At 46.2% G+C, this 25700-nt stretch overlaps 2 protein-coding genes across 12 annotated transcripts in view; both read left to right on the top strand.

The window, feature by feature from the left end:
- The window catches only part of ncam1b (neural cell adhesion molecule 1b), a 42776-nt gene extending 38288 nt beyond the window's left edge, over positions 1–4488 (top strand). For 10 of the 11 annotated variants that reach the window (XM_037267308.1, XM_037267304.1, XM_037267306.1 and 7 more), the window contains 2 exons: positions 546–1448; positions 2610–4488. In XM_037267308.1, coding sequence (XP_037123203.1) covers positions 546–1448; positions 2610–2727 — 1021 coding nt within the window. In that variant the 3' untranslated portion in view covers positions 2728–4488. The remainder of the gene's footprint in view (positions 1–545; positions 1449–2609) is intronic. The other variant, XM_037267310.1, reaches the window with a different exon arrangement.
- A 1834-nt stretch (positions 4489–6322) lies between these two features.
- Positions 6323–25555, top strand: zbtb16b (zinc finger and BTB domain containing 16b). Its single transcript, XM_037267314.1, has 7 exons — positions 6323–6462; positions 7857–9064; positions 10937–11034; positions 13977–14063; positions 20420–20590; positions 22191–22358; positions 22839–25555. Exons 2-7 carry the CDS (start codon positions 7935–7937, stop codon positions 23066–23068), a joined length of 1884 nt encoding a protein of 627 aa, XP_037123209.1. The 5' UTR covers positions 6323–6462; positions 7857–7934; the 3' UTR covers positions 23069–25555.
- Positions 25556–25700: the final 145 nt, after the last annotated feature.

Raw genomic sequence — 25700 nt, 5'->3', positions numbered from 1 at the left:
GCCGTACTTTGCACTCCACTTCCAAGAATTCACTTTTCACCTCTCACCAGGACAAAATTTGACCTGCTTCTATGCACATCTTTTTTTGGTCATTCTTGAGTGGAGTCCACTGAGAGTGTGTCGCTTGTTGACTGTGCGATCATATACCAGTAGAAGAGACGGACGGGACAGAAAGGCCGTTGCCCTCTTGAGTAGAGCTTACGCGACAATGTCGCTGGTACCGTTTAAGCCGTCGAGGTGGTTCTGCTTGGTAGTCTTCTGCTGGATTTCCAGCCTTCCCAGTCAGTACTCGTCCATGTCGGCGTGTGTTTGGAATGCCCCCCCACCCCCCTTTATGTCCACTCACAGCATGTTGTTTCTCCTTAATAGTTTGCGCTTTTTTATTTTGTTATTGTCGTCGTTGCTCGTCCTTTTTGATTTCAGTTGCTTTGTGTTGTTTGTGAGGCTGACTAATCCTCTCGCATGCCGCTCGGGGCCACCCTTCCTGTGTCACAGTCACCCCGGTGTCTAGTTTGTGTGTCTCTGTTCTCTCCCTGCTCTCTCAGGCTGGCGGCTTTCACCGCTGCCCTGGCACTGGACACGCTCTCCTCTGACACGGCCACAGCCGCCATTGACCCCGCTCAAGACAGCCCCTCTAGCGAGACCACCACGCTCACGTGTAGCCTGTCCACCCCGGCCAACGAGCCCTCGCCCATCACGGCGCCGGCGCCCAGCCCGGAGACGAGCGCGGCGCCGCCGACTCCCCCCGTGTGCAGGGCGGCCGTCGAGGCTAAGATCGCGCCGTTAGTGGAGCGGAGGGGAGCCGATCGGGTGACGGAAGAAGAGGAGCCCAAGAAGAGCGACGCTTCGCCGGCCACCCTCGAACGGACTCAGAAACCCGGGACGCCCATCCCGCCCAAACGGAGGCACTCTCCGAAACTTGCCGCCCTAAAGGCTAAAGCTAGCCCGCCCGTCTCGCCGTTAGCCACGGAACCGCCTCTTACTCCACACAGTAAGAAAGTAGCTCCCAGCCCTCCGCTCACCCCCAAAGACCCCGATACAAATTGCGCCTCTGACAAGCCCGCCCAGCCGTCTAACCCTCTCAACCCGCACCCCAACCCTCCGTCTTCAGCCATCCACGGCGCTCCCAAAGCGCCGGATGCTGAAGAGTCTTCCCCTTTGGTCCGAGACGTCCCCACCCCCGTGTCTCCCCCTCCCGCTAGCGAGCACCTCGCATCGCCGCCGCACATGTACGACTTACTCGCCCGTGACATGGGCCTCGATAACGCCACTTTCGACTTAGAGCTGAGTAACGGCACGGAGCGACCCTGGGCCATCCCCGACGATCTGATTAGCTTAGAGAGCCCGCCCTCTGTCCCTTCTCTGCCCAATGGAGACGGAGCAGACCTCACCCCCACAATGGACGCATCAGAACCTCTGGCTAAGACTGCTCCACCTGTCAACGATGAGTACGGCTCCCTCTAGAGGTTTCTCTGTGTGTGTGTGCGTGTACGTGTGAGTGAGTAACTCGTGCATTCGTTCATTCACCACCACATGTTGCCATTCACCACACGTTCAGTTTCGAGTCCAACAAGGCTGAACTTCTACGGCCGCGATAGTGACTGAGGAGTGAGGTTCTGATCTCACATATTGCTCGTGTTGGGCGCGATCCTCCAAAAGCAGCACTATTTAGTAAACCAAAAACAACATTCTTTGAGGCAGTAACAAGACAACAAGCCTCTTACGGTTGGTGTACAATTTGGAAATAAATATGAGGACTCACCAATTGTGTAGACTATTGGGATTTTTTTTTTTTTAATTGACCAAATGTGAACGCGAGGTTTCGGCCCGACGCCAGCGATATGTGTGAGTTCTGATGAGCACAAAAGAGGCCTCTTTCAGACGTCTCATTTGACACGATCGCATTCAAGCACACCTGGAAAGATATACCGAGCCAAAACCCAAGTCATTTGGCATCCGGCGGCATAATGGTGCCCAATAAGACATTGGCACGGATCGCAAAATGCTTCTAATGCAAAGTGAACAGAGTGACTTTAATTTAGCGCTAGCATTTTTTTTTCACAGTCAATTTTGTTGTAAGAATTTAAAGGAACAGGATACGCATCTTAATTATACTGCCATCTAGTGGCAGTGGGTTGCTCTGCTCATCACGACACGTCGTTGGCTCTGATGGATGAACCAAGATGATTTCTAGGAAATCATTTTGGCATCGATTAATTAGACTTGATTATTTCCTGTGGCACATGTGACCATCTCTCTCGAAATCAAAGAACGCTATCCCTCGTCTGAAAGGGGTTCTAATTAAAAACGGCTAGCTAGCTAGCTAGAGTTTTGTTGTCGTGACATTTTTGGTGGAGTGCTTTTGGTTGAGGAAGGCCCGTGTGTTCCGGGATGACTCTTCCGGTTCGTCGCGACCTGTCCCCCCCCCCGACTGTTGTAAATGGTGGTGAAGGAATATGTAAGCAGACCGTGCCAGCACACCGGGTCTTCTTACATATATACGTCGACGACGTCATTTTCAGGTTCAGTGTGCGCCGACGTCATGTTTTAAACGTGTCTAACTTGAATTTTTGCTTTTGTTTGGCCCCGCCCCCACCCACCCCTTTCAGGACAATCTTTTCGGACGTGAAGGGAAAACCGGAGGAGGAGCTGTCCAACGCCGCCACGGAGACGCCTGCCGAGCACAAGAGTGTCATACAGACAAAAGCCGCGCAGAGCAAAGCATGAAAAACAAAACAAACGGGAAAAAAAACTCCATCGTAAACATTGCGCAGCTGCGGGAATTTTCATTTCCAGTGCCCTTTAGTACACGCAAAACACGCGTTTGTCTAGCACGCACTTTTAGCCCAAGGAGTTTATCTTGCAGTCACCAGATTTTTATTTTTTTAATTTAATCTAACAGGACTACATCGGAACTCACACAAGCATTCGATTATCGGGAGAACTAAAAAAAGGAAAAAAACAAAAAACAAATATTCTTCATTCTTTAAATTTTGTGTCGTGTGTGTGTGTGTGTGTGCGCCGTTCTTTTGTTTTCTCTGAGCTTTTCATTCGTGCGCCCGTCTCGTTAGCTTGTCTGTGCATGTTTGGCCTGAAGATGGTTGCTAAAAGCTTCATGGTTTCCTCGCCAATTCGACCACCCCCCCCACACACACACACACAGATCTCACATACCGTCACTGCCTCACCAGCGTTTATTAAACAGACACACTCGAGAGAAAAAAAATAAAAAATAAAAAAGCCATCCGCAGTGCCGATGTTGTGATCTAAATATGTTTCATTTGGCTCGTTTCTTCCCCGCACGAAACAAAACAAAACAATTGGGGGGATTCTACTTAACTACAAAGACTTCCATCCCTGCCTGCAAGCTTGTGCACTGTGCCTGTGTGCGTGTGCGCGCGTGCGTGTCAGTAGAACGTCCTGTCATCGGTTTCTATGATAATCTGCTTTGTCGTGAGAGATTTAGCGTCTTGTTTTTATATATATATGTATAAATATGATACTGTATATTAAAATGTACTATTATAATTGTTAGACAAAGAAAGGTGTGCTCAATGGACTAACGTGGTCATGAAAATCATAAGAAGAGGTGTCGTGTTACTAAAAGCGTCCGTCGGGTCTCAAACACGCACAGCACTGTAAACAGCGTCGAGTCTTATCAGTGGTTCTCGTGAAGGAAGGCATGAAATCATTCCGACTAACGACCAGGCACGTTGGTGGCGACGTAAATCGCTCATTTTCAGTTTACGGGTGTTGTTTGGTTTATTTTCTCCTTCAAGTGTTCTTCAGTAATGTGCTTTATCCGAGACCCTCCCCCGTCCCTCACAATTCTCCTCGTCTTTTGTACAAACTGCTTGTCAGGAAGCAAGGTGGTCGCTCGCTCTTTTCTAAGACAGCAAATGCAACTTCAATGCCAACTGGAAGGACGGATCGTATTTCCTCGGAACGCTGGCCAATAAATGTCTCACATTAGGAAAGTTAAAAAAAACAAGAACGCTATCTTAGTTCACTTACACACATGAAACGCATTGATCCCATTTGATATCTGTCGCTAACTAAAACAGAAGCTCCTACCAAGCCGTCAAATGGCCTCTCAGATTGATTTAAAATGCGGAGAGAATGTTTTTAATTACGTCAGCCATCTAGTAAACTACCTTCAGGGATCACCTGCAAGTCAATCTGAACTGTCGCTAACCAAAACAGCAGCACCTGCATAGGTCATCCCTCTCACACTTAAGAAGCCTCAATCAAATAAATGCTTCCCTTTACACACAAAAAAAAAGGTGTTATTTAGACAGCCTCAAATAATTTACGCTTACTTATTTGAGTAAATACTGTCCATTTGAACAAAACTGCTCAGCTATCCTCGTAGTCTTTACGGACCACCTTGCTTCCTTGTTTCGATCTTATGGGGTGGAAAAACTCTGCTGTGTACAGTCTGGAGTGCTAACCCATTTTCGAAATAAAAACTTTCTTTCTCAATCTCAACTGGCGCTGGCCCATTTTGTTGTATCCCTTTGAACCATAAATAAACCATGCGTGTAATTATGACAAGTGTCCACCAGATGGTAGCACAGGCGCGTGCTGAAAGTTACGTGCTCCAGGTTTTGCTGGGTCATGGATGGACGGACTACTGACTCACAAGCACGCGCACAGTGCAAACAGGTTGTACTGGCCTGGAAATTCCGTGATGTACTTGTTCTAATGGTAAACACTTGTTGCATAATGTTTGTTCGTTTTAAAAAAAAAAAAAAAAAAAAAAAAAGTAAATAGCCCCAGAGTCTGATATAGAGGCTTTGCAGTCACGTGGTTTTATCACGTGATTTTGTGTTATGCCGCCATCTTGGCGGTCAACTAGTCAGCTCGTTCCTACGTGTTTGTATGGATTGTCTGATTTCTGCGCTACGTTTTCACCGATTTCTTCCGAATTATGGCTGATTTGCTATCCAACGAAGTTAGGCATTTGGATGAAGACTCCAAGAATCGTCACAGAGAGAAGTTGAACCTTGTTGGCACAACGGATCCGTACCTTTTACCGAGAAGCATGCTAAAATCGCCCGAGCATTTTGCAACAGCCGACCTGCCTGAACGCTCATATCCAGATATTTATAATTACCTCGTCGATTTGTTTTGTAATGGCATTTCATAACTTGACATATTAAAAAACTGAATAGAGTGAAATCATTCAGATACTGTACCTGTCTGTTCAAGTTGCTACCATTTTTATTATTTGTTTATTTTTGCCTGATGCCACATCTGATTGGCTTGAAAACTTAACCAAGAAATATAATTCAATATTTACATTGATAACGTTTTCAAGCATCATGAAAAAATAAACACAAAATAAAAACGGGGGGGTGAACTGAAGAAATCATCCCATTCCCTGCCTTGCTGCTCTTGCTGCCTTTCTAAAAATGCACCCAGCATTTTCAACAATCATATTTGTATCATCCCATATTGTATTATTTCACATTTTGTGAAACAAATCAGGGGTGAATAGTTTGTTTACATACCTGATATGAAGTCCTCATTGCATACCCTTGTGTAAATCGTAGGTTTCCATCGTTCACGACGAATATCCGCGATCCATTTATCACGTTTTTTCATGTTCGCCGGAAATCTATAGAAGCTAAGATTTGGTTTATCGCCTCGTCTATTGCTACATCCAACAGCACAGCAGGTATCCGGCATTTTTAAGCTCAAATAGCAGCAGATATAACAAGAAAGCGTGTGTGAGTCGTTGACCGGCACTGAAAAGTTGACCGCCATGATGGCCGCCAAGCTAATGTGGGTAGCTTGATGACGTCAGCTGCAAAGCCTCTATACATAACACACCCTCAGCCAAGCTTGAATGTTTCAGCAAAACTGGCCCTGGACGGTCTGTCATTCTGTCCCCTCTCCAACAGTGCACATAAACATCGGTATATTGAATACAATTATAAACAAATTATAGTTCGTGCTTGTTTCGAGAGTGACAAAATCGGACACACACTGTGAGTCTGGAAAGACGATTTAGCAAGTTAGCAGCAGTAAGCCACGAACAAACCGGAAATTAAATTATCACACTGACAGTGAACTATTTTCTTAGCAAACTTTTACGACCACTAGAGAGAGCCCACATCCCACTATGGGAATCAAACCACACTTACAAATGTAATGCCTGGGGGTAATAGTAACATGAGACACCAATGAGGATAAACGCTTTACAAGTTGATGACAAAACATCACATTTTGTTGTAAATTAAACATCAGCGCAATAGATATGGCAAATTACCACGCTGCAAGCAAAGCTAGTGCTTTTATTTTGAAAGCTCAAAGCGGAAGCGCCAATGTGAATTCCGCGACTTGACTCGTGTACTTGGAAGCGGGAGCGAGTTTTTGGAGCGGGCACTGTGAAATGTGGCAGCATGATGCTGCCTGGATAATCAGCGGACAGCAGCACGGGCGGACACGACAAGCGGGGTAGGACGAGCACTTTATAACTACTATTTGACTATTTACTACAGATATAGTCTTTTAAATCAAATGACCTGCTTTGGTTTTGGGGAGGGCTATAAGCCCCTACCAATGGGCTTCAAGTTTCCCTGAAGCTTATATTTGCTGGAAACAACTGCAAACGGAGTTATTTCCTTCTTTCTTTCTTTTTTTTTTATGAGGAGCTTGCTGTGATTTGTTAGTGTGCACCTGATGCGCTCCGAAGGTTGCGGACATCCATCGGAAGGTGACACGATCAATAAATAAAAAGCATCTTTTATTTTCGCGTCGTGCACCTCACACACACAAATACACACGCGCGCATTGTCCATGCAGAGCGGCACACCGTTTTCATGCGTTCATCCATCTTAATAGTTTGATAACTTATTGATCGGGCGGCTTAATTGTCTGGGGTGCCTCTAATTACGAACGTGCGCTGCCTTAATGGACTAATCAGCTTTTGTCTACCTGTTGAGGGGCGTCTGAGTGCGCGCCGGCGCGCGCGCGCCCGCGTGCGTGCGTGCGACGCTTGATAAATGACCAGCGTCACCTCTCTCAGTATGCAGACGTTATTACAGCGACGATCTCGCTTGCAGACTAATCAACCCGGCAACAAGCAAACTGTTGCCGTGCGCGCGCGCCTCTCATCGACCTGTTGTCTGCTCTTTGAGACTTAACAACAACCTCCTCCAAAAAAGAAAAGACAAAACTCAAGTGGAATTTTCAGACTGATCTGAGACTGCCTTCACATCATAAATCAGTCTACTGTCTCTATCCTGAGAGACAATCATCAAACCGACAATCAATAGAGCCGTGGCCGAGCCAAGGATCTCAATTGAATTATCAGTGAGGGAATTTCAAGCACAAATGGATCAACAAATAAAACATGACAGGAAATGTAAATCTAGAGCGACACTATCTTAGAATAAGGTGGAATTTGACTATTTTTCCTTGCTTGGGATCAAAGTCATCTGAGGCCTGATTATCTCATGTCTCTGGAAGAGATTACTGACTAATTAGCCTGAGCTAATTAAAAATGACACCTCCAGAAATTGCAGAACAACCGGTTGATTGATTGTGTACCGTTGCCAACTGTAGTACAGTCACCAGGTGAGCTAAGTTAGCTTAGCTTCTTCAATTAACTACTTTTCCTTCTCTGTATCGTCATTCCGTCCGGATTCCCTTGCCTGCCTCTTAAGGTCAGTCTTGGTACTGCGACAGACAACTGGCATAAAACCCGCGACTATCAACAAAGATCATTTTTGTGCGAGTCTTGAGTACACAATCTACGATAAGAAGAAGTCAACAAACACAGCGATGTTTGAACTTAATGGGTATGTCTTCTCTACCGATACTAATGCCACTCTCTTCTCCACTCAAAGATTACAGACCCCCAGCTGAAGAAGGGCTAACGCCTGATGCGAGGCCGCAGCCAAAGTCCGAGCGGGTTCTGACAAAACATGGGCGTGCTCCAGCTTCACAACCCGGCTCACCCCGACACGTTGCTGCAGCGGGCCAACCAGATGCGCCTGGCGGGCACCCTGTGCGACGTCATCATCACGGTCGACGGCCACGAGTTCCCAGCGCACCGCACCGTGTTGGCCTGCACCAGCAAGATGTTCGAAATCCTGTTCCACCGCAGCAGCCTGCGCTACGCTCTGGACTTCCTCTCGCCCAAGACCTTCCAGCAGATCCTCGAGTACGCATACACGGCCTCGCTGCAGGCCACGGCCGAGGACCTGGACGACCTGCTGTACGCCGCGGAGATCCTAGAGATCGAGTTTCTAGAGGAGCAGTGCCTGAAGGTGCTGGAGACCATCCAGGCCGAGGAAAGCGAGGACACGCTGGTGCGGAACCACGTCGGCGGAGACCACGGCGACCACGGTCGGGCCAGACACTGGCGGCATCTCATGTCCAAGAAGCATTCCATCCCGGACGGAGCACCGCGTACTACTGCTCTGCACCAACTGACCTTGTACCACATGACAGAGAGGATCCCACCGGGGTCAGACCCAAATGCCCCTCCAGAACTAAGTCCCAAGCTGGACATGAACATTTCCCAGCAGCTGCAGCAAAGCAGCGCAGAGGCTCCGACCCTGGAACCCATCGAGGGTATCAAATCGGAGAACATGCAGGTGGACGAAGCCGACTGCTGCCAGGGCCGCTCGTCCGAAAGCTGCGCGTCGGATCCGAGCCGAGACGATGGCCCGGGGACACCGCTGAGAAGCAGTGTGATCACCAGTACCCGAGAACTGCACGCCAGTCCCGAGGAGGGCGTGGTGGGAAGCTCTCTGGACTGTTTCCCCGGGTTAGCCGAGAAGCACCTGGCATCCATTTACGCCATGGCCCCAGACCACGCCGGGGAGGCCATGACCCAGGTGTCCGTGTCTCTGGCCCCATCCCTGGGCATGCCGCTGGACCCGCGGGCCTACGGCGGCCTGTTGCACCAGGGCCTTCTGCACCGGGAGCTCCTGAGCAGGCTGGGCCAATTTGCAGCAGGAATGAGGCACGAGGGGTCCGTTCTTGGGCCACAGTGTTGCGGCGAATGCGGGCTGCAGTTACACAGCCGGCAGGCCATGGAGCAGCACAGGTAACACCAACATTAGCACAAACACAATTCAGCCAAGACCAAAGACTAGCAAATTGTACTAATATCGTAATTTCAACGATGCTAAAAAAATTCCGCAGCACTTCAATTCCCAGATGCGTTTGACAGTCGTAATGACGGACGCCTTCAAGTGTGGCTCTATTTTGATTGCTGCTGTATTGACAAGCTTGTCAGCTCCCATATCTTTGCGGACGGGCCAATCTGCAAGTTCCTCATACCCGGCCGCTGACATTTGAGCCTCATGCCACTCCGGCATCCCGTAGGATGTTTAGTGATGTGCCGTCTTACTCACGGAGACGGACGAGCGCATGTCTGCGGGCTGCCGAGCTGAGACGCCGCGGCGGTTCTGCTGGAGGATGGTGAAGTTGCGCAAGGTCCGTAACCAGGTCACTGAGCATGCACCTGGTTCGCCGATTGACATTTGGGAGTGCTTTGCTGACAGAATTTCTCCGGGAGCGCTTTCAGATGGCGAACTACACAATTTAGAATTCTCTTAGCGGGTTGCTACTTGTGGGATAACGGATTATACACGGGGACGAAACAGTTTACCAATTAAGCATGATGACATTTTAGATAATTTGCTGTGCCATTTTCAATTTGAATTATTGCTACAACTCTATTAGGGTATTGGAGACTTTTTCCCCACTTGTGTATTCCGCATATTATATTTTTGCAGTTTTATATGATGTTTGAATTTTATATAATTTATATATTTTTGAATTTTTATAAGATTTATATAATTTCAGAATATTGAAAAAATATATAGTTAATATTCTAACATTTTTAAATATCATTTATATATTTTTGCATTTTTATATGATGTTTGAATTTTATATAATTTATATATTTTTGAATTTTTATAAGATTTATATAATTTCAGAATATTGAAAAAATATATAGTTAATATTCTAACATTTTTAAATATCATTTATATATTTTTGCATTTTCTTTTATAAGATTTATATAATTTCAGAATATTTTTAAAGGGGCCCAAAACAATAGACTGTAGGTGTAGTGGGAAGGAAACTTCTAATCAAGCAGAAAAAGTTTGGCTTTGAATAAAATTGACATTTTGACACTTTCTTCTTAATTCAAATAAATTTCTGGTATTAAAACAGTGGGGGGGGGGGAACATGGGAAATTTGTAGACAAAAAAATAAAAACAATAATCAACAGAGACCTCATTGTCCTTGCCTTTAACTGCTGTGGATTTCAAATAACAGCTTTTTGATACCATAGCGCATCATTTAATCCTTGGACTGTAGAGCAGAGTTTTCCCAGTAGTAAAATTAATCGGTTCTAAAAATGTGGGTTTTTTTGTTTGGTGTATTTTTGCCCACAGTTTTACAATGGCCTCCTTTAGAAGCCGGGGTGATGTGAGGATGAGACTACAGATGCCTCACATACTCAGATGTGTGTGATATGATATGATGGCTTTTGCTGGCGGCTGGGCTACAGCCGCTTGTTTTTTTTTCTCCCCTTTTCATCGGAGCTGCATAAAGAAATGTGTGCGTGTATATGTTTGTGTGTGCGTGGCCCGTGTCTTGCAAAGCTGGCGGGTAAAGGCACGCGTATGTCTGCACTCTGAAATTAGCCAGATATCCCATTGTCTGTGTTCTCGCTGCATTCACGCGTTTTGTGATTCACAAACTCCGAAGGGCCTCTCACACTAATGATGCTGCATTCAGACGGGCCCCGTCTCTTGCCGGAATTTAAAAAAAAGAAGATATGGCTCTTCTTGTTAGGAAGCACAATGGCATATGGGGAGCGGATTGGGGGGGGGGGGCCTAAACAAAACACTTGTGCTAATGCGTCGCTTTTGTATGCCTTGACTTTATTTTTTCTCTCACGCAGGAGGCTGCATGATGACGAGAAGGGCCACGGCTGCGAATTCTGCGGCAAACAATTCCAGGACAGCATGCGGCTACGCATGCACATGTTGTCTCACACAGGTACAGAAAATGTTTGTCCCTCAATCGATTTATTTATTGTTTGCTTTGTGTCGCCAACACAAACATTGGTTTAAAGCATTTCGCTAGCTTAATGCTAACACGAAATGCAAACCATCATAGACAGGCTAATAAAATTAGCATCTATTTTTCAAAATAAACTAAAACAAAGAATTTTCAGAAACTAACTAAAAACAATCCAACCCACTCTAAAAACAAAGTTCAGACTAAAACAAGAGTCGACATGAAATCCAAAGTAACAATAATGACAAATCCGATTATAATCCGACTCGGCCTTTTCAGCTCCACCTGTTCCTCCCGTTTTTACCTCTCAACCGAGCGCCCCCTCCCCTCCCAACCAGAGTCCGTGTTTTAGGGCCTCTTGCCAGCTCTGCCCCCCCTTTTTTTTTCGGAGTGATGACATCATCAGCTCGCTGCCGGCAGGCCTGGGTGTTCTGCCAGTGTTCCGAAGCGTGTGATGGCTCGCTCGCAGATGTGTGTCCAGGAACACACTGTACCCAAACGCAGACTTAATCAGACCTGACTGCTCTCCCAGCTACTTTATCCAAAATAGAGAGCGAGGAGCAGAAGGGAGGGATTGGGGATGAAGGGTGGGAGGAAGAGAAGGAGGGGGGGGGGGGGCGGTAGCATATAATCAGGGCCTAAAAATGCATCTAAAATACAAAGCTCAGCTGTGTTTGGGCGCATGTTGACATCCTGCTGACAAGTGAAAGAGGGCTCTTTCAACTTTGCCTGACTCGTCCCTTTTTGTTGTCAAATCCACCAAACGCACATATGACATGCTTTGTGTGCAGCACCTTTAACCTGAGAGATTCCCGACCCCCGCGTAACGCGACATGAAAACCAAACAAAAAGGATGCGGATCTCATTTCTGTGTCGCCGCGTATTTGGGTAGAGCAGCCTCAGATCGCGCCGGTTGCTAAGGAGCGAGCGCTCCGCCGCTCTAATGGGCTGATTTGGTATGCAGCTCGACGCCGGCTCTTATTTTGGTATGCCAGACAAAGTGTTTTGATGGAGGACGATTGCAGCCGTGTCTGGAGACGGTTTGAAGGTTTATGGATGAGAGCACACTCCGTGCCTTTGACTGCACAAGACAATGCACTATGTTCCCCCCCCCCCCCCCCTCCCTTCTTTCCGCTTTTCCCCTTTATCATCTGAATCGCACACGGCGCAACACAACGCAAGACAACACGGCGCGCTGGACGGCGTCACACGACATTAGGATCTACTGCTCGTGTGCAACACCCTTTGCTCAATGTAAACTATAAGAGATGAACAGATTGGTGCTTTTTTGGGTGTTTTGTTTCGGCGAGGGTGGCACCATTTGTGTGTGTGTGTATGTGTGTGTGTGCAGAGTTGAAAGAGGAGCACATTTAGGGCTGCTGCGTTCCGAGTTCCCAAAGCTTGTGGGTGTTTTAATGAGTCATTTTAACTTCATTTAAAGCCAGCTGAGCAGAAAATAGATCAGTGAATGAGCCCAGGGCCAGTATGGATCTGCAACCGATTTACATCTCAGTGAGAGCCAACCCACATCCAAACAGCTGTGTGTGTGTGTGTGTGTGTGTGTGTGTGTGTGTGTGTGTGTGTGCGTGTGTGTGTGTGTGTGTAAGGGAGGGGGGGGGCATACAGCAGAACCCCTAAAGTGGAACACAATGGGTTCCCTGACTTCAAAGTGGTTCTAATTTATAAATACAGCAAGAGTTAAACTTGTGCCACTAAAGGATTACCACTCTTAACATTTTTAAAATTGCCTATGCTCACATTCATTCTCTTTTCGTGCGAATAAAATTCAAATCAGTTGTAAATATAGTTAAAAGTGGAACAAAGCTGGTGAATTTTTTTCCAAAATCCAGTAATTGTTTACTTTTCATTCAAGATGGGCGGAAATCAGTATTGGGCTGTCGTGATTTCAAAGTATCGAGTTTCGCAGAATATGCCGATACTAGACACCAATACTTACATCACTTTTTCATCATTCCTCCCAAATGACCATTAAAAGGCGTTTTTATAAGTATATGTATGTTTGTATTAATGCTCTGAGGTCTTTAAAATGATGTTTCATCTTTTTAATGTAACATATTTACAGTTTTACTGAAGTACAGTCTTCACGTTGGAGCTGCATATTGTTACAATACAATCCAAGTGTATACATTTTATGGAGAAAAACACTTCCTCATTTTTGATGACCACTTAGGCCTTCTTCATTACGGCACTTAACTGTTAAAAAATGATGAGATGCTTTTCCTCAAGTCTCACGGGATTTGCGGATGCTACACGTAATTTCCTCCGCTTGAATTTATATAAGTTGACGGTTCGACTCGGAGGTTCCGCTGTGTTGCCGTGCCCGCGCCTGTCGACGCCATTTGAGCGCTGAAACATTTCCGGCGAGGCCCACGCACCCTCGTCTGTCATCGCAACAGATGAGACGAGGGTCTTGTGTAGGTGAACTGGCGAGTGTAGTCACGGTCCATGTGATGGGATTTGGGGTGTTGACGCTCAAGTGTTTTTCTTTTTTTTTTTTCCCCGCTACCGTTGGTTTTTCCACCCGATAAAAGGGCCGTGCCGCAGGCGGTAAGCGTCTGCTGTAGAGAGAACACCCAGTCTTTCTGTGGACTCTCAGGCAGACAGTCTGCTCTCTGTTCAGAAGCTGATAACAGGGGCACGGTAAATACAAGTCTTCGCCTTGCCTCGTTCTGTCGGCGAGAAGGGCCGCTGCACCCCGTCTGCCGCTTTTGTTTGTCCAATTCGTGCTTTTCTGTCTGAAAATGTACGGAAGGAGAAAAAAAAAAAAAAAAAAAGCCACTTGACTTTTCTTTATCCTTCCGAATGCCAAATGAAGATGTGACTCACTGTGCTAAATCACACGCATGCTTTGTGTGTTGTTCATGTCGCTGTATTTTTTTTTTCTCAAAATGTTCCCGCAGCTCCCGCTGAGGCTCTGGTGTGCGATCAATGCGGCGCTACCTTCTCCTCAGAGGAGGCTCTGGATTCCCACCGGCTAACACACACAGGTTCGTCACACACACAGACACACACGCGCTCGAGTTACTCCCATGACTTTGCGACTGAATTTTGCTCGTCATGCTGAACGGTTTCAACTGTTCCTGTCATGATGCTCCATAATTTATCGGGAAGGAGGCGGGAGGCCCTCTCACATGTCGGCCTCTCATATCTCTCGGTATCTAGATCCGCCGCGTGCTACTTGCACACAAACCACAGCTTCATGAAATAACACTTGGCATTATAGTACTAAGCCCGCCCCCACCACACACGCACACCACCAATTTTATCTTACTATCTAACAAAATTCAGAAATTGCTCGGTGGGGGCCGAGCAATTAAACTATGATGTCAAATGATGGACCGCAAAATATCATTGTGCGAGCCGCAAATGGCCCCCGGGCTGCGGGTTTAAGACCCTAAACACACCGGCGCTGTCAATTGACTGTGATTGGTCACTTCCATGTTAACAAAATCTGCTGTGATGCAACGCTAGGGAGATGTAATTGTACCTACACACCCCACAGGGGGAAAAAAAGACCAGGTTTACTGTAGCGTGATGACCTCAACTGAACTTAGCGCTTGCTCGAATCAGGCTGACATAAATGCTAGTCAGATTTCACTACAGCCTAAAGCTAAGGTTCTTTCTGATTTGAAGAAAGACTCAATTGTTTCCCCAAAAAGACTTCCTCCACCATAATTAAAAGTCACACTGAAGCAACATCATCTAAAGCCCAAAAAAAAAAAATCAAAAGTCTCGGAGGGAAATCAACTCAACAATACAATAAATAGAATGTCTTTCCGCTGTCTTGTTTGCCATTCTGTGTATTTTCCCAACTCGCCGAGACAAGGAGCTAGTCAATCCGTGTGACACGACTCACTATTAGCGCGCAAGCTAACCTGATACCCGTCAAAACATCATGTGAACTATGCAGAGGCAGCTGAACGTTGTTTGTTTCTGCAACAGCGTGTCGTAACGGCAGCCTAGAAATAAAAGCTTCAATCATGTCGGTGGTCCGCTGGCTTGCTATGAGATCCAAAATAGACTCCTGGATCATCTACTTTGACAGTTTAGGATTTAGATTGTGTTAGCGCTAGCATCAACAGCAGTCAGAACTGGGTGCAATGCTTGAAATTAGGGATTGATTTTAAATTCAATTTGAAATTAATTGTTGCTTTTGTGCGGCCGGAAGAGTAGTTGCCGATTCCGTCTCAACTCGATTGCGATTGTGAAGCCGCGTAACACGATTAGATAAGACCTATAACCACACTAGAAGTTATTGAGATTTAATCTGTTTCTGACATTTACGGACACAGTAAGAACATGCCCCGGGTCAGAATGTCCCATGAACTTTATTACAGTTTCTAAGAGGAATAAATCAATAAAAGGGTTACGTTGATTTGTATTTATTTTGGTCCATTGCGCGGAGATAAGGTTCGAATTGATAAACGGGTACGACGTGCAAACACAAAAATCATTTGCTGTGTAGAACATTAAAACAAACACAAAACTTCTTCAAAAATACAAACAGACGATATTGGTTACTGCATTCAAACCAAGCGTACTGTCTCTACTTTTGTCCGAACACACACATTTTCTTACCACTGTCTGAGAAAGGCGATCACTCTTTTAGGAGTGTTGGCATGTAACCGTAACTCCAGGTGGCACATACACTATGAATACTTCATGCCAACCAGGGCCGCCGATCATGCCCACGAGTTTCTACCCTCGTCACCTTTCGACTTGTAAACATCCAGAGCTCGGTTTCAAGCCTGGCGCCGTATCAAGAGCAGAGTACAGCAGGGCATTACTCTCTCACTTTGTCACCATCTCACCTCGGCCCGCCGTGACGCACGAGTCCATTTTGTTTTTTTTTTGGTTTTCTTCAAACTACAGGTAATCTAATCGGCGGTGTTCAGGTTGTGTACTAAGGGTAAGGAGGGGGGTTGCGTTGAGTAAACATGAACGACATGAAAGGCCCGGTGTCCTTTTAAATTGCCAAATGAGTTTGGTCTTGGTAGGTTAACGTTTTGTCAGCTGCTGTCCACCGCCTCATTGGGAATAATACAACTTGGGGAGTAGTTAGTTTTTTCAGATCTGTTTGGCGTTTTGATATGTCAGAGGTGAATGGCCGAGGGTAAAGCGAGGGGGGGGAGGGGAGGGGGGTGTACTGTGGGAAAGCAACACGGGCTACATGAGGACTTGCTATTGGTGCCGGTGCGCCGGGTGCCAGCACAGAGCCGGAGGAAAACAACATCATGTGCTGCTGTTTACTCCTCAACACAGCGCTGTCATAGTCTCCTGACCTACTTGTCAGAGCCTAAAATAAAAGAATGGATCCGTCTCCGAATCGCTCGCACAACAAAGGCGTTTGTTTTGTCGGAGCTGGCGGAAAAAAAAAAAAAAAAAAAAAGGGGCTCTGGGACTCTTGATTTTTTTTTCGGAGTCCGTAATATGCGTGTCGAAATGAAACGCCATGCTTGAGAGCTGGCCGGTCGGCCATGTTGTCACCTTGCCTTCAAGGCTCGGGACGCGAGTGCCGCCTTTGTGGACTCGCAGCAGCTGCACTGTGACTTCCGCCGTGGTCCTCGTAATTAACCAGCACTAAAACCCAATTCAATATAATATTCGGAAGACCTTTTAGCTCGCCCCGGTGCGTCCGTCACGGCGCTACAGGTTCCCTTCAATAACTACTTGTGATTCATACACGCTGTCGAGGAGACTCCAGCCCCCGTCGACCTAAAACGTATTTGCTCTGCGATGATACGCAAAGTGCCTAACGGCCGACTCTATTTCTATGAGGTGCAAATTATTTAGCTGGAGAACGTAGCGTAAACATTCCAGGAACCGCGGCGGCGGCGGTAGGAGAGCGGTGACCTGAGTGAACCGCTCCGCCAAATGGTTCTTACGGGAGCGGCGAAAGCTCTCCCTGCGTGAATTATTGAGTCGGTTGTTCGTACGTCGGGTAGATTAGCAGTCAACTGATGAGAGCCCGCCCGAGGTTGTTTAAGGTTGTGTGCGTGTGAACCTCCTCGGCTGTGTGCATGAGCACATACAGTAGAGCGGCTCCGACGCGCGGCGGGTCACACGAGGTGCGTAGCCTCAACTGAGCCGAGAGGCGCTGAACACAGCCCGGGGGCGGAGCCGCTTGCTGCCATGTGACGACACGAACTGGCGCGCATGATGTCATTTTTGTAAACCGTTGAGTTTATTTGCCCTCTGAAAGTGGAGTGGGAGGTGTTGAGATGAGTTGAGCACAAGCCAATAACTATTTTAATTTAGACTCAAATCTGATGAATAGCTTTTATGTGAAACTGGCCTGTGGCGCAAAAACAAATGTTGGCAGACATTATGCTTTGCTGAAAACATATTGATTAAGCAACTTCGGCGTGATTTTCAGCCACATTATTAAAAAAAAAAATCTTTGTTCAACCCCTAATTCCCACTCACAGCTATAAGCAATTTAGAATGTTAAGTGACCTAAAAATATTTTTTTTAATTAATTAGCTGATTAGGATTTGTCAGAGAAACATAATCAATAATTTATGTCTCTGTCTCTTATGTCTGTGTATCTTTTGTTTCGTATATTTAAAAACAGAAAAAAATAATCAAACCTCATGACTTCAAGGATGAGAGCCAGACAAAGAAATATATGAATACAATCTCTTGTTCAATTTGCAGTGGGGTCCACTCGCAGCCCCTCGGGTTGGAAAAACTTTTGTTTGCAGTGTGAAAAGAGACAGGCCGCGCTTATTTGTGAATGAAGGGATTAGCTCCGACACTTCAGCCCAACACGGAGCGTGAGCCTATCTGGTTGCCCGGACACGTGGTTTTGTCTTTTTTCGAGCCCGAGCCGACTCCCGATGTGCCAAGATGGCCTCTGTTTAGTCAAGCGAGGCGCACCTCGGATGTGCCGAAATAGCGTCGCGGCCTCGGCCGTTGCTGAATTATTAACCCGCTTGCGCAGTGTAACTTTCCTCCCGCGTGCGAGTAAATCATTCCTACCATTCCTCAAGACACAATGGTCAGTCAGTCGGCCTTAAAGGGATACCGCGGGTTATGTGCTATTGACCCTATTGAGAGCCGAGGGTCAAAGGGTCATGCTGTGCCTCAAAAGCTAAATCCCAAGACCATTGTCTGGTTAAGGGTGAGAGCGCGGGGGGGGGGGGGGGGCAACCAACTTTATTATTCTGTGCAGAAACAAGATCCTCCGCTCATGTTGACCACTGGAAAAACTCAAATTCATCATTTAACAGAGCGACAAAATGCAAGCACGAACGCACATGCTTGCCTGGGAAAGTCGACTTTAGTCGTTAACATTATTTTTATTCTCTGCGTGGAACAAATCGTCACGGAATTTAAGAGCGACATCCTTGTGGCAGGATTTTATTTTGCCACGCAAAAATGTCTGCGCAGATGGCACCATAAAACAATGTCTTGAGTTAAGCATGTGGTGGGATGATAATTAAAGTGGCTTTGAAGTATTTAAATATGAGAACCAGGCCGACCAGTCTGGAACACATTGAAACAGAGAGCACGCCCCCTGCTGGATAAAGCAAATATTAAGAATGGGGATCTCAACCGATCAAACCTTCAAACGAAAGCAATGCAGATGGGTCCGAGCTTTGCGCGGAACCTCGGAATCCGATTAAACGGCGAAACTTAAAGGATTTTCTGTACGGTCAGCAAAATATAAAAGCCAGGGAGGTTACAAAGGGGGCATTGAGTCAGTTTGTCTTTCAACTCAAATATTGTGATACGCGAGTGAGAAAAGGTCCCCGGTCATTAGGCGAGGGCATAAAGACAGTGGGTGAGGGTGGAGGGGAGGGGAGAGGCGGAGCCTATGACTAATGGGCTCGGTCAATGAGGGCCTGAACCTCATTGTGTGCTCTTTGTGCAGCCGGCAGCCCCAAAGCCTCTAACAGGTGCGGCTCAATCCGTCGGATGGCCTCCCTGCAGGATTGTTAAGACCAGGGAATGTCTTTCATCCTGTCCTCTGGCTGTTAATGATTACGGATGATTGGCTCTCTCCTATTAGTTTGTTTTAACGTGGCGTTTCGAAGCCAGAAAAAGTGCACCCGCGATAAGTCATCCGTCTTCTTCACGACGACGTGTCTATTTGCGCCGGGTCCACAAAACGACAAGATCGGGGGAAAAACAATGCCCGGCGAATTTTTCTTTTTTTTTTTTTTTCTCCCCCGGCTTGATTTGTTTCTTTCTCTCTCGTCCGTTAACTTGATTGAACCCAAAAGCGGGCGTCTGACACTCTTCCCTCTTTAGTATGAGCGCCCTGCATCCCTTTCCCCTGCGTTAATTCCAATTTAATTGCCAGTTGCCTCAAGGCACTTCAATAACAGTAACAAATGATTTGATTTAGTGGACCTCATCAGACTGCATTTTAAATGTGACACAGCAACCCCACTTGAATTCCAATGAAGTGCTGGCACAGTCCCGTGTTTACTAATGATCCTCCGCTGGAGATGTCTGATTGAATCTCAGTCAGGAGCGATGGGCTCCGTCGAGCATCGGCAGAGGATCTGAAACCTGAGCAGACGAGACAAATAAGGAGCCTCATAATCTCATATGAATGCCCCGACTGTCTCGAGAGGCGCGGTTTCGCCTATAAAGCCGTAGATTAGCCGGCTCCTCGGCGTATGATTTTGCCCGGGTGGATTCGGGAAGCGGCGTCCGGAGCCCGTCGATCAAACGGCGCTCTGCGCGACGACGGCCGAAGGATGCACGTCACTCGTTTTGACCGAAACCAGCCTCGCCGGCGGCTTTCCAATCTGTATTCCTCGCCACACTCGGCGCAACAGGAAAGCAGCCCCAAAGAGATGCCAGGTCACACACAGGATTAAACTGGATTGTGTTTTTTTTTTTTTTTTTCTTCCTGCAGTCCTGCCTTTAATGGCTTGATATCACTACTTGACATTCTGCGCAGGGCGCACGGTGTAGGCATCATTTAGGGTGGAGCCACTATCAGCGGCTCTTTCAGCACAGAGGACTTCACAGGCTGCGGCTGACTCTTGATGGGGAATGAAGAGAATAATTACACATCTAACATAGCAGGAAGGAGCCATTGATTGTGTGATTGGCATGCGCTACGTCGGCTGGGAAATTCTTCAGGAAAACAATGACTTTCATGCATGAAAATAGAACGTATCAAAAAAAGGCTCACAGCTGAAAGCGCCGGCAGGCTTTTAGGGGAGTTGGTTTAGGTAGAGACACTTGCTCTTTGAAAGAAGCTTTTCCCTCCGAGGACTCGCACAAAGTTGAAGTGACCCAGTTTCCCCACTTAAGGCCCCGAGTCTGCGCGCCGTACTGAAATAACCGCGCGCCTCCGTCTCTCCTTTTGTGCTTTCTCCAGGGACTGACATGGCGGTGTTCTGTCTGCTGTGCGCAAAGCGCTTCCAGACCCAGAAGGCCCTGCAGCAGCACATGGAGGTCCACGCAGGCATGCACAGCTACATCTGCAGCCACTGCGAGCGACCCTTCCCTAGCCACACCACCCTCAAAAGACACTTGCGCTCGCACTCGGGTAAGAACCACCCACGCCGTTTTGGACATTTAGCATTTCAGTCAACAAAGACACAATAAACTATATGAGCAGGGGCGAAGCTACAGGGTGGTCACGACCACCCCTTGCCACTGTCCTATCCATCGTCACACCTCAGAGAAAATTTCGATTTCTTTCACATGGTTGTCGTATTCCTAGATTCCTTTGGTATCTTTTCAATATTTTCAAAATACTAAATTAATATCAATTATTCTAAATGATAGGCAAGGTTGTCGGTGTGCCATTTTATTTCATGAAACCCTGAGGAGGGTATTATAGAGAATGATGCACGGTCACCCTGGCCACCCCACGGAAAATGTTCTGGCTACGCCCCTGTGTATGATAAGACTAAAATTGAGGACAAACTATTCACGCTTTAAGATGCCTTGATGTGCCGTTCTGGTTATTTTCATGCTAGTAATCATGTTTTCTACGACGGCCATACTAGGGGAGTTTTGTGTGGTTCAAATTTAAAATAAAAAAAGATTGTTATCATGAAACATTTCCTCCATGGAGTACCCTTCAATGGCGGCCTCTCGAAGCAACAAAAAGCCCAACAAGGGTTTGAACTTCAAATGTTACCGCTGACATTGAAGTCCCGTTAACTGTAAAGGCCTCTCTGTCAAAATGGCAGAATTTGTAGCCGTCGAGTCAGGGACTGCGGGTGAATCGGCGGCAGCTGCACTTATTCTTCCTATGTGCCTCAATTTCTTCCGTTAATTGATTAGCACGCATCATCTCCTGGCCCGCTTCTGCATCAGATGACTCACCTCTACTGTGACAGCACTGTGCCGTTCTGGCCGGTGCTTATTTTGGGCAATTTCATCGTGTTTATATTTTTGGGTTCTTAGACAGCCGTCGGGGGCTTGTGCAAATTCACGGCTGTCAGTTCCGGTGTGGTTCACGCGAGGCGATAGAGGGAACCCAAATAAATATTGAAGGGAAAAGCAAATGGAAATGACTTGTCTTGCGCGTTCTCACCAGGGTGAGTTTTAACGCCGCGAGAAACGGAGCGATATCTGCCGAGGAGATGTCCCCCTTTCTTCTCTTACCTTAAATAACACTCTCTCAGCTGTCAGAACGGCTTGATGTCTAGACGGGAGAAATACATAATTGATGTGAAGAGACAGAAGTGAGGGGATTTTTTGGGCCGTGACAGCGTATCTTGTTTGTGTGCCGCCATTCTGCTTGGAAGTAACATTTTGTAAATGTCAGTGTGGGGTGGGTGGGCGGAAGGGGAGGGGGGGGGTCATATATTGGGGGTAGAATTGGTCTGTAATGAGGAGAGCCATGTATCCTGGGCCTTGGTTGTTGCTGTGGTCACTGAGATAATGAGGCACATAGGTCATTGGAGATGAGTCAAGGCATCAGCCGAGGAGAGAAATGGATTAACTACAGTATAGAGGCGAGAGCGTCGCACGTCCGGAGGGCTTTTATCAGCCATTAGCCCGCCGCCGAGAGGAGTCTCCTCCCGTCACAACATTAGCGACGTGTGGCGGCACACGTGCTCATTCGGGCTATTCGGAAAGCGGCCGAGGCCGTCGCGTTGACACGAGATGAATTTTTTGTGGGCGATTTTCAGGCGATCATCCGTTCGAGTGCGAGTTCTGCGGGAGCTGCTTCCGAGACGACGGCACCCTGAGGGGTCACAAACGCATCCACACGGGAGAGAAGCCTTACGAATGCAACAGCTGCGGGAAGCGCTTCAGCCTCAAACACCAGCTGGAGACGCACTACCGCGTGCACACAGGTGAGAGCCAAGAGCGAGATGGCCGTGCGCGCTTACGTTACGGATGTTAACACGACACCGTCTTAAAAATAGATAGGTCACTCGATAAATATCGTCAAATTTCTGACATTTTTGCATAACGGCAATCCAACAATTCCAAAAATTAAAAATGTGACTACTCTTTATCCCCTGCAAAGAGCTAATCACACTGCAGCTGACTGAGTAGTTGTGACCTTCCTCTTCCTGTATATACTGTACGTATTAGTATTATAGAGCCCTCTAGTGGTCAAGCTACACAACACACGCAAGCCAAACAGTGAATGAAAAATGTTTTTGGGCTGATTCTGATCCCGATATCGGTCATCGTAAAATTCCAGACGGACGATTAACTTAAATACATCATGAATAAAATATGTTTCGGTCCCTCAATATTAAATCAGACAGATATTAAGAAATGCTTTTGTCACCCTCAACTAATCCGATTCCAAAATGTCTTCCCAGGTGAGAAGCCATTTGAGTGTAAGCTGTGTCACCAACGATCCAGAGACTACTCGGCTATGATCAAGCACCTGCGCACGCACAACGGCGCGTCTCCATACCAGTGCACCATCTGCCAGGACTTCTGCCCCAGCCTGGCCGCCATGCAGAAGCACATGAAAGGCCACAAACCGGAGGAGGTGCCGGCAGACTGGAGGATAGAAAAGACTTATCTGTACGTCTGTTATGTCTGAGCAGGTCTTGGACCCGGCCGGGGTGGGCGCGGTTGAAAAATACGGCTGAGGTCATAGTGGCGACTCTTGCCGGGTCAAATTTAAAAATGCAAAAGTCGAGAGGTAAACGTGCTGAAACGGTAACGTACTTTATGACATCGTCTGTGCCATTTAACGACAAAAGCGTTTGGTGAACCATTACGCGGTCTTTAAAACACGAGCTCAAAAATGTGTTCAAACTGTGAAAAAAAGATGCAGAAAGCAACCAGCGCCGGCTGGCCCACTTGGTTCAATCGAGTCTTTGTAAGAGTATTCCGTTCCCTTAACCACACCGCAAGGAATTCCACGCAAAAGTGGCAACCGAGGACACGTTTACATGAGAACAATCTAAGAAAAATGGGAGTTGGATACGTTTCTTCGCGAGGATATTTGTCAAGATTTCAAGTCACAGTTCCACGGTTTTCATTTTTTACTCTGCGAAACACTGTGACTGATCATTTCTGTTTAAAGGCTCCAGTGTATACTAGTGAAAGACCAGATATGGTTTTTTTTTTCCAAAGCCGATACTGATTAATAGTCAACGTGGCTGATCACCGATATTTGAAACAGACATTAAATTTGCAGTAAAAGGGAAATAATTGGTGTCAAAATTGATTAAAAAAAAAAACATGTTTGCTAAAGTACCTTTTCAAATTTGCCACACCTTGTAGCTTTTTCTTTTAAGTCTATACATACAGAGAATAAATCTTTTAAAATGTTACATGAAAAGGTAAAACAAAATTCCCTAGAGTTAACCAAAAATTGTTCTCTTATCGGCCTTGAGACTATGGAGAGAGAGGAAAAAAAAAAAAAAAAAAAAAGATAATCGGTCTATCATAGTTTACATTGACCCTAAATGAGAAGCTGCACAATTGACAGTTGCTCTGCCATTCAAATACCTAAAAATATTTTGGTCATATAAACGCTGGTTGTTGACTGTTGAAAAGTCACCTTTAATGAAGCGGATTAAAAATGTCATTTTTGGCTGCCACTCAGTTTGAGATTAGCAACAGTGTCTGGGCTTTTTGACCTGTCTGAGTGGCTCCCTTGATTCCGCTGTTAAATTTTCCCCTGACTATTTGATTTTCCTTGCTGTTGTTTTTATTTTAATTTTTGTAGTTCTTGTGCATGTTTTACTTGAACTGGTTTTTGGCCTCACAACACACGAGCTCATAAATGGTCTTTTCTCGCGGGGGATGGCGTCGCGAGTTCCGAGGTAGCGGGCTTCAATGTCATTCAGTTCATTCATTGCTATTTTGTTGTTGTTTGTAAACAAATACGTGCTGATTATCACCACCGCCGCGCGGGGTCGTCCGCCATTTTGCCCCGTTTGTTGGCAGGCGAACAGTGTTGATCCGTCTGTGGGTTTCTTTTCCTAACAATTACCGTCACAATTTCAATGGTCAAACTGTGTCAGAAAAGAAAAAGAAAAAAATGTAAAGAGCCTCAACATGGCTTTGATGTGTTTTTTTTTTTTTTTTTTAATCACCGTCTATAATTAGATGTCTTATAAATCACAAAACTGATGAAAATAGAACATGAAAAGCAAAGTTGTTTTTTTGTGTTATTTTTAAAGAAAATCCAGACAAGTGGCAGTTAGTGTGAGTTGTTGTGTATGTGTCATGTACAGGCCGTCCGTCCTGCGTTGTTGTTCCTGTGCAGGCCTTATCCTGTTGTATTTTTGTATCACGGTAATTTGCTGTCTTGTTTACATTTGAGAAACATCTTCAACGTGTGTGTTTGATACGTCTCCGATGGGGGGAAAAAAGTTCCCTTTTTCTATGCGGAGCGTTGACATGCTTGAGTATGTGGGTCTGTGCTGTTGGTGTTTTTTTGGGGTTTCTCGAGATGAGATCCACGTCTCGGAACATTGCAACTGGAAGCAACATACTGTGATTGTGACGCTCTGATGCAAGTTGCCAGCAAGGGCGATGAAAAAAAAAATGTTCAAATTGCGTTGCCGATTGAGTGAAAGTTTTTTTTTCTAGGGTGAAAACGGTGTACAGCACATCGTGGCAACTTGATGCCATGACACACATTCACTGTATCTATTCTATACATGAACATGCACTATAACCAGTTTAGTCAGTGGACCAAAAGAAATAGAGCACTTTTGTTTGAGATGATTTTTTTTTTTTTTTTAAATCTTTGTATGTTGTGATAATGCAGATGTCTTTTTTTTTTTGTTTAGTGTGTCCTAGAAGGCTGTGATTCGCATCGTTTCGATATGTCGATGTCTGTCTACCTCAGGGCCAGGTCGAAGCTCGAGCTGGTGTCCAATCAGGGTTGTTCTTCTTGCCATGTGTGCAGTCAAGTCCCTCCTCATTGCAGCTTTTTAACACCCCGTGTGGAAAGTGTTTTCTCGGTGTGGATTCAGGCACAACTCTGTACGCGTCGGTGTTCGGTGGAATGGTCAGAAAAAAAAAAGAGAAAAAAAAAAAAAGAATTAAAAAACAATTTACTATTCTATGCATTTCGTCTCTTCTGTCTGCTGTTTGATCAACAATTAAATGGATGGAAGTTGGCTCATCAAGATAACAGGCTGTATTTTTTACAACACACACATGCATATATAAAATGACATCACATTATAGAATTGATATTGTATGTTTGC

This window comes from Syngnathus acus, chromosome 13 (genome assembly GCF_901709675.1).
Source record: "Syngnathus acus chromosome 13, fSynAcu1.2, whole genome shotgun sequence".
NCBI lineage: Eukaryota > Metazoa > Chordata > Actinopteri > Syngnathiformes > Syngnathidae > Syngnathus > Syngnathus acus.
Note: the sequence above shows the minus strand (reverse complement) of the source record. Positions and strands in the feature narration are given on the sequence as shown.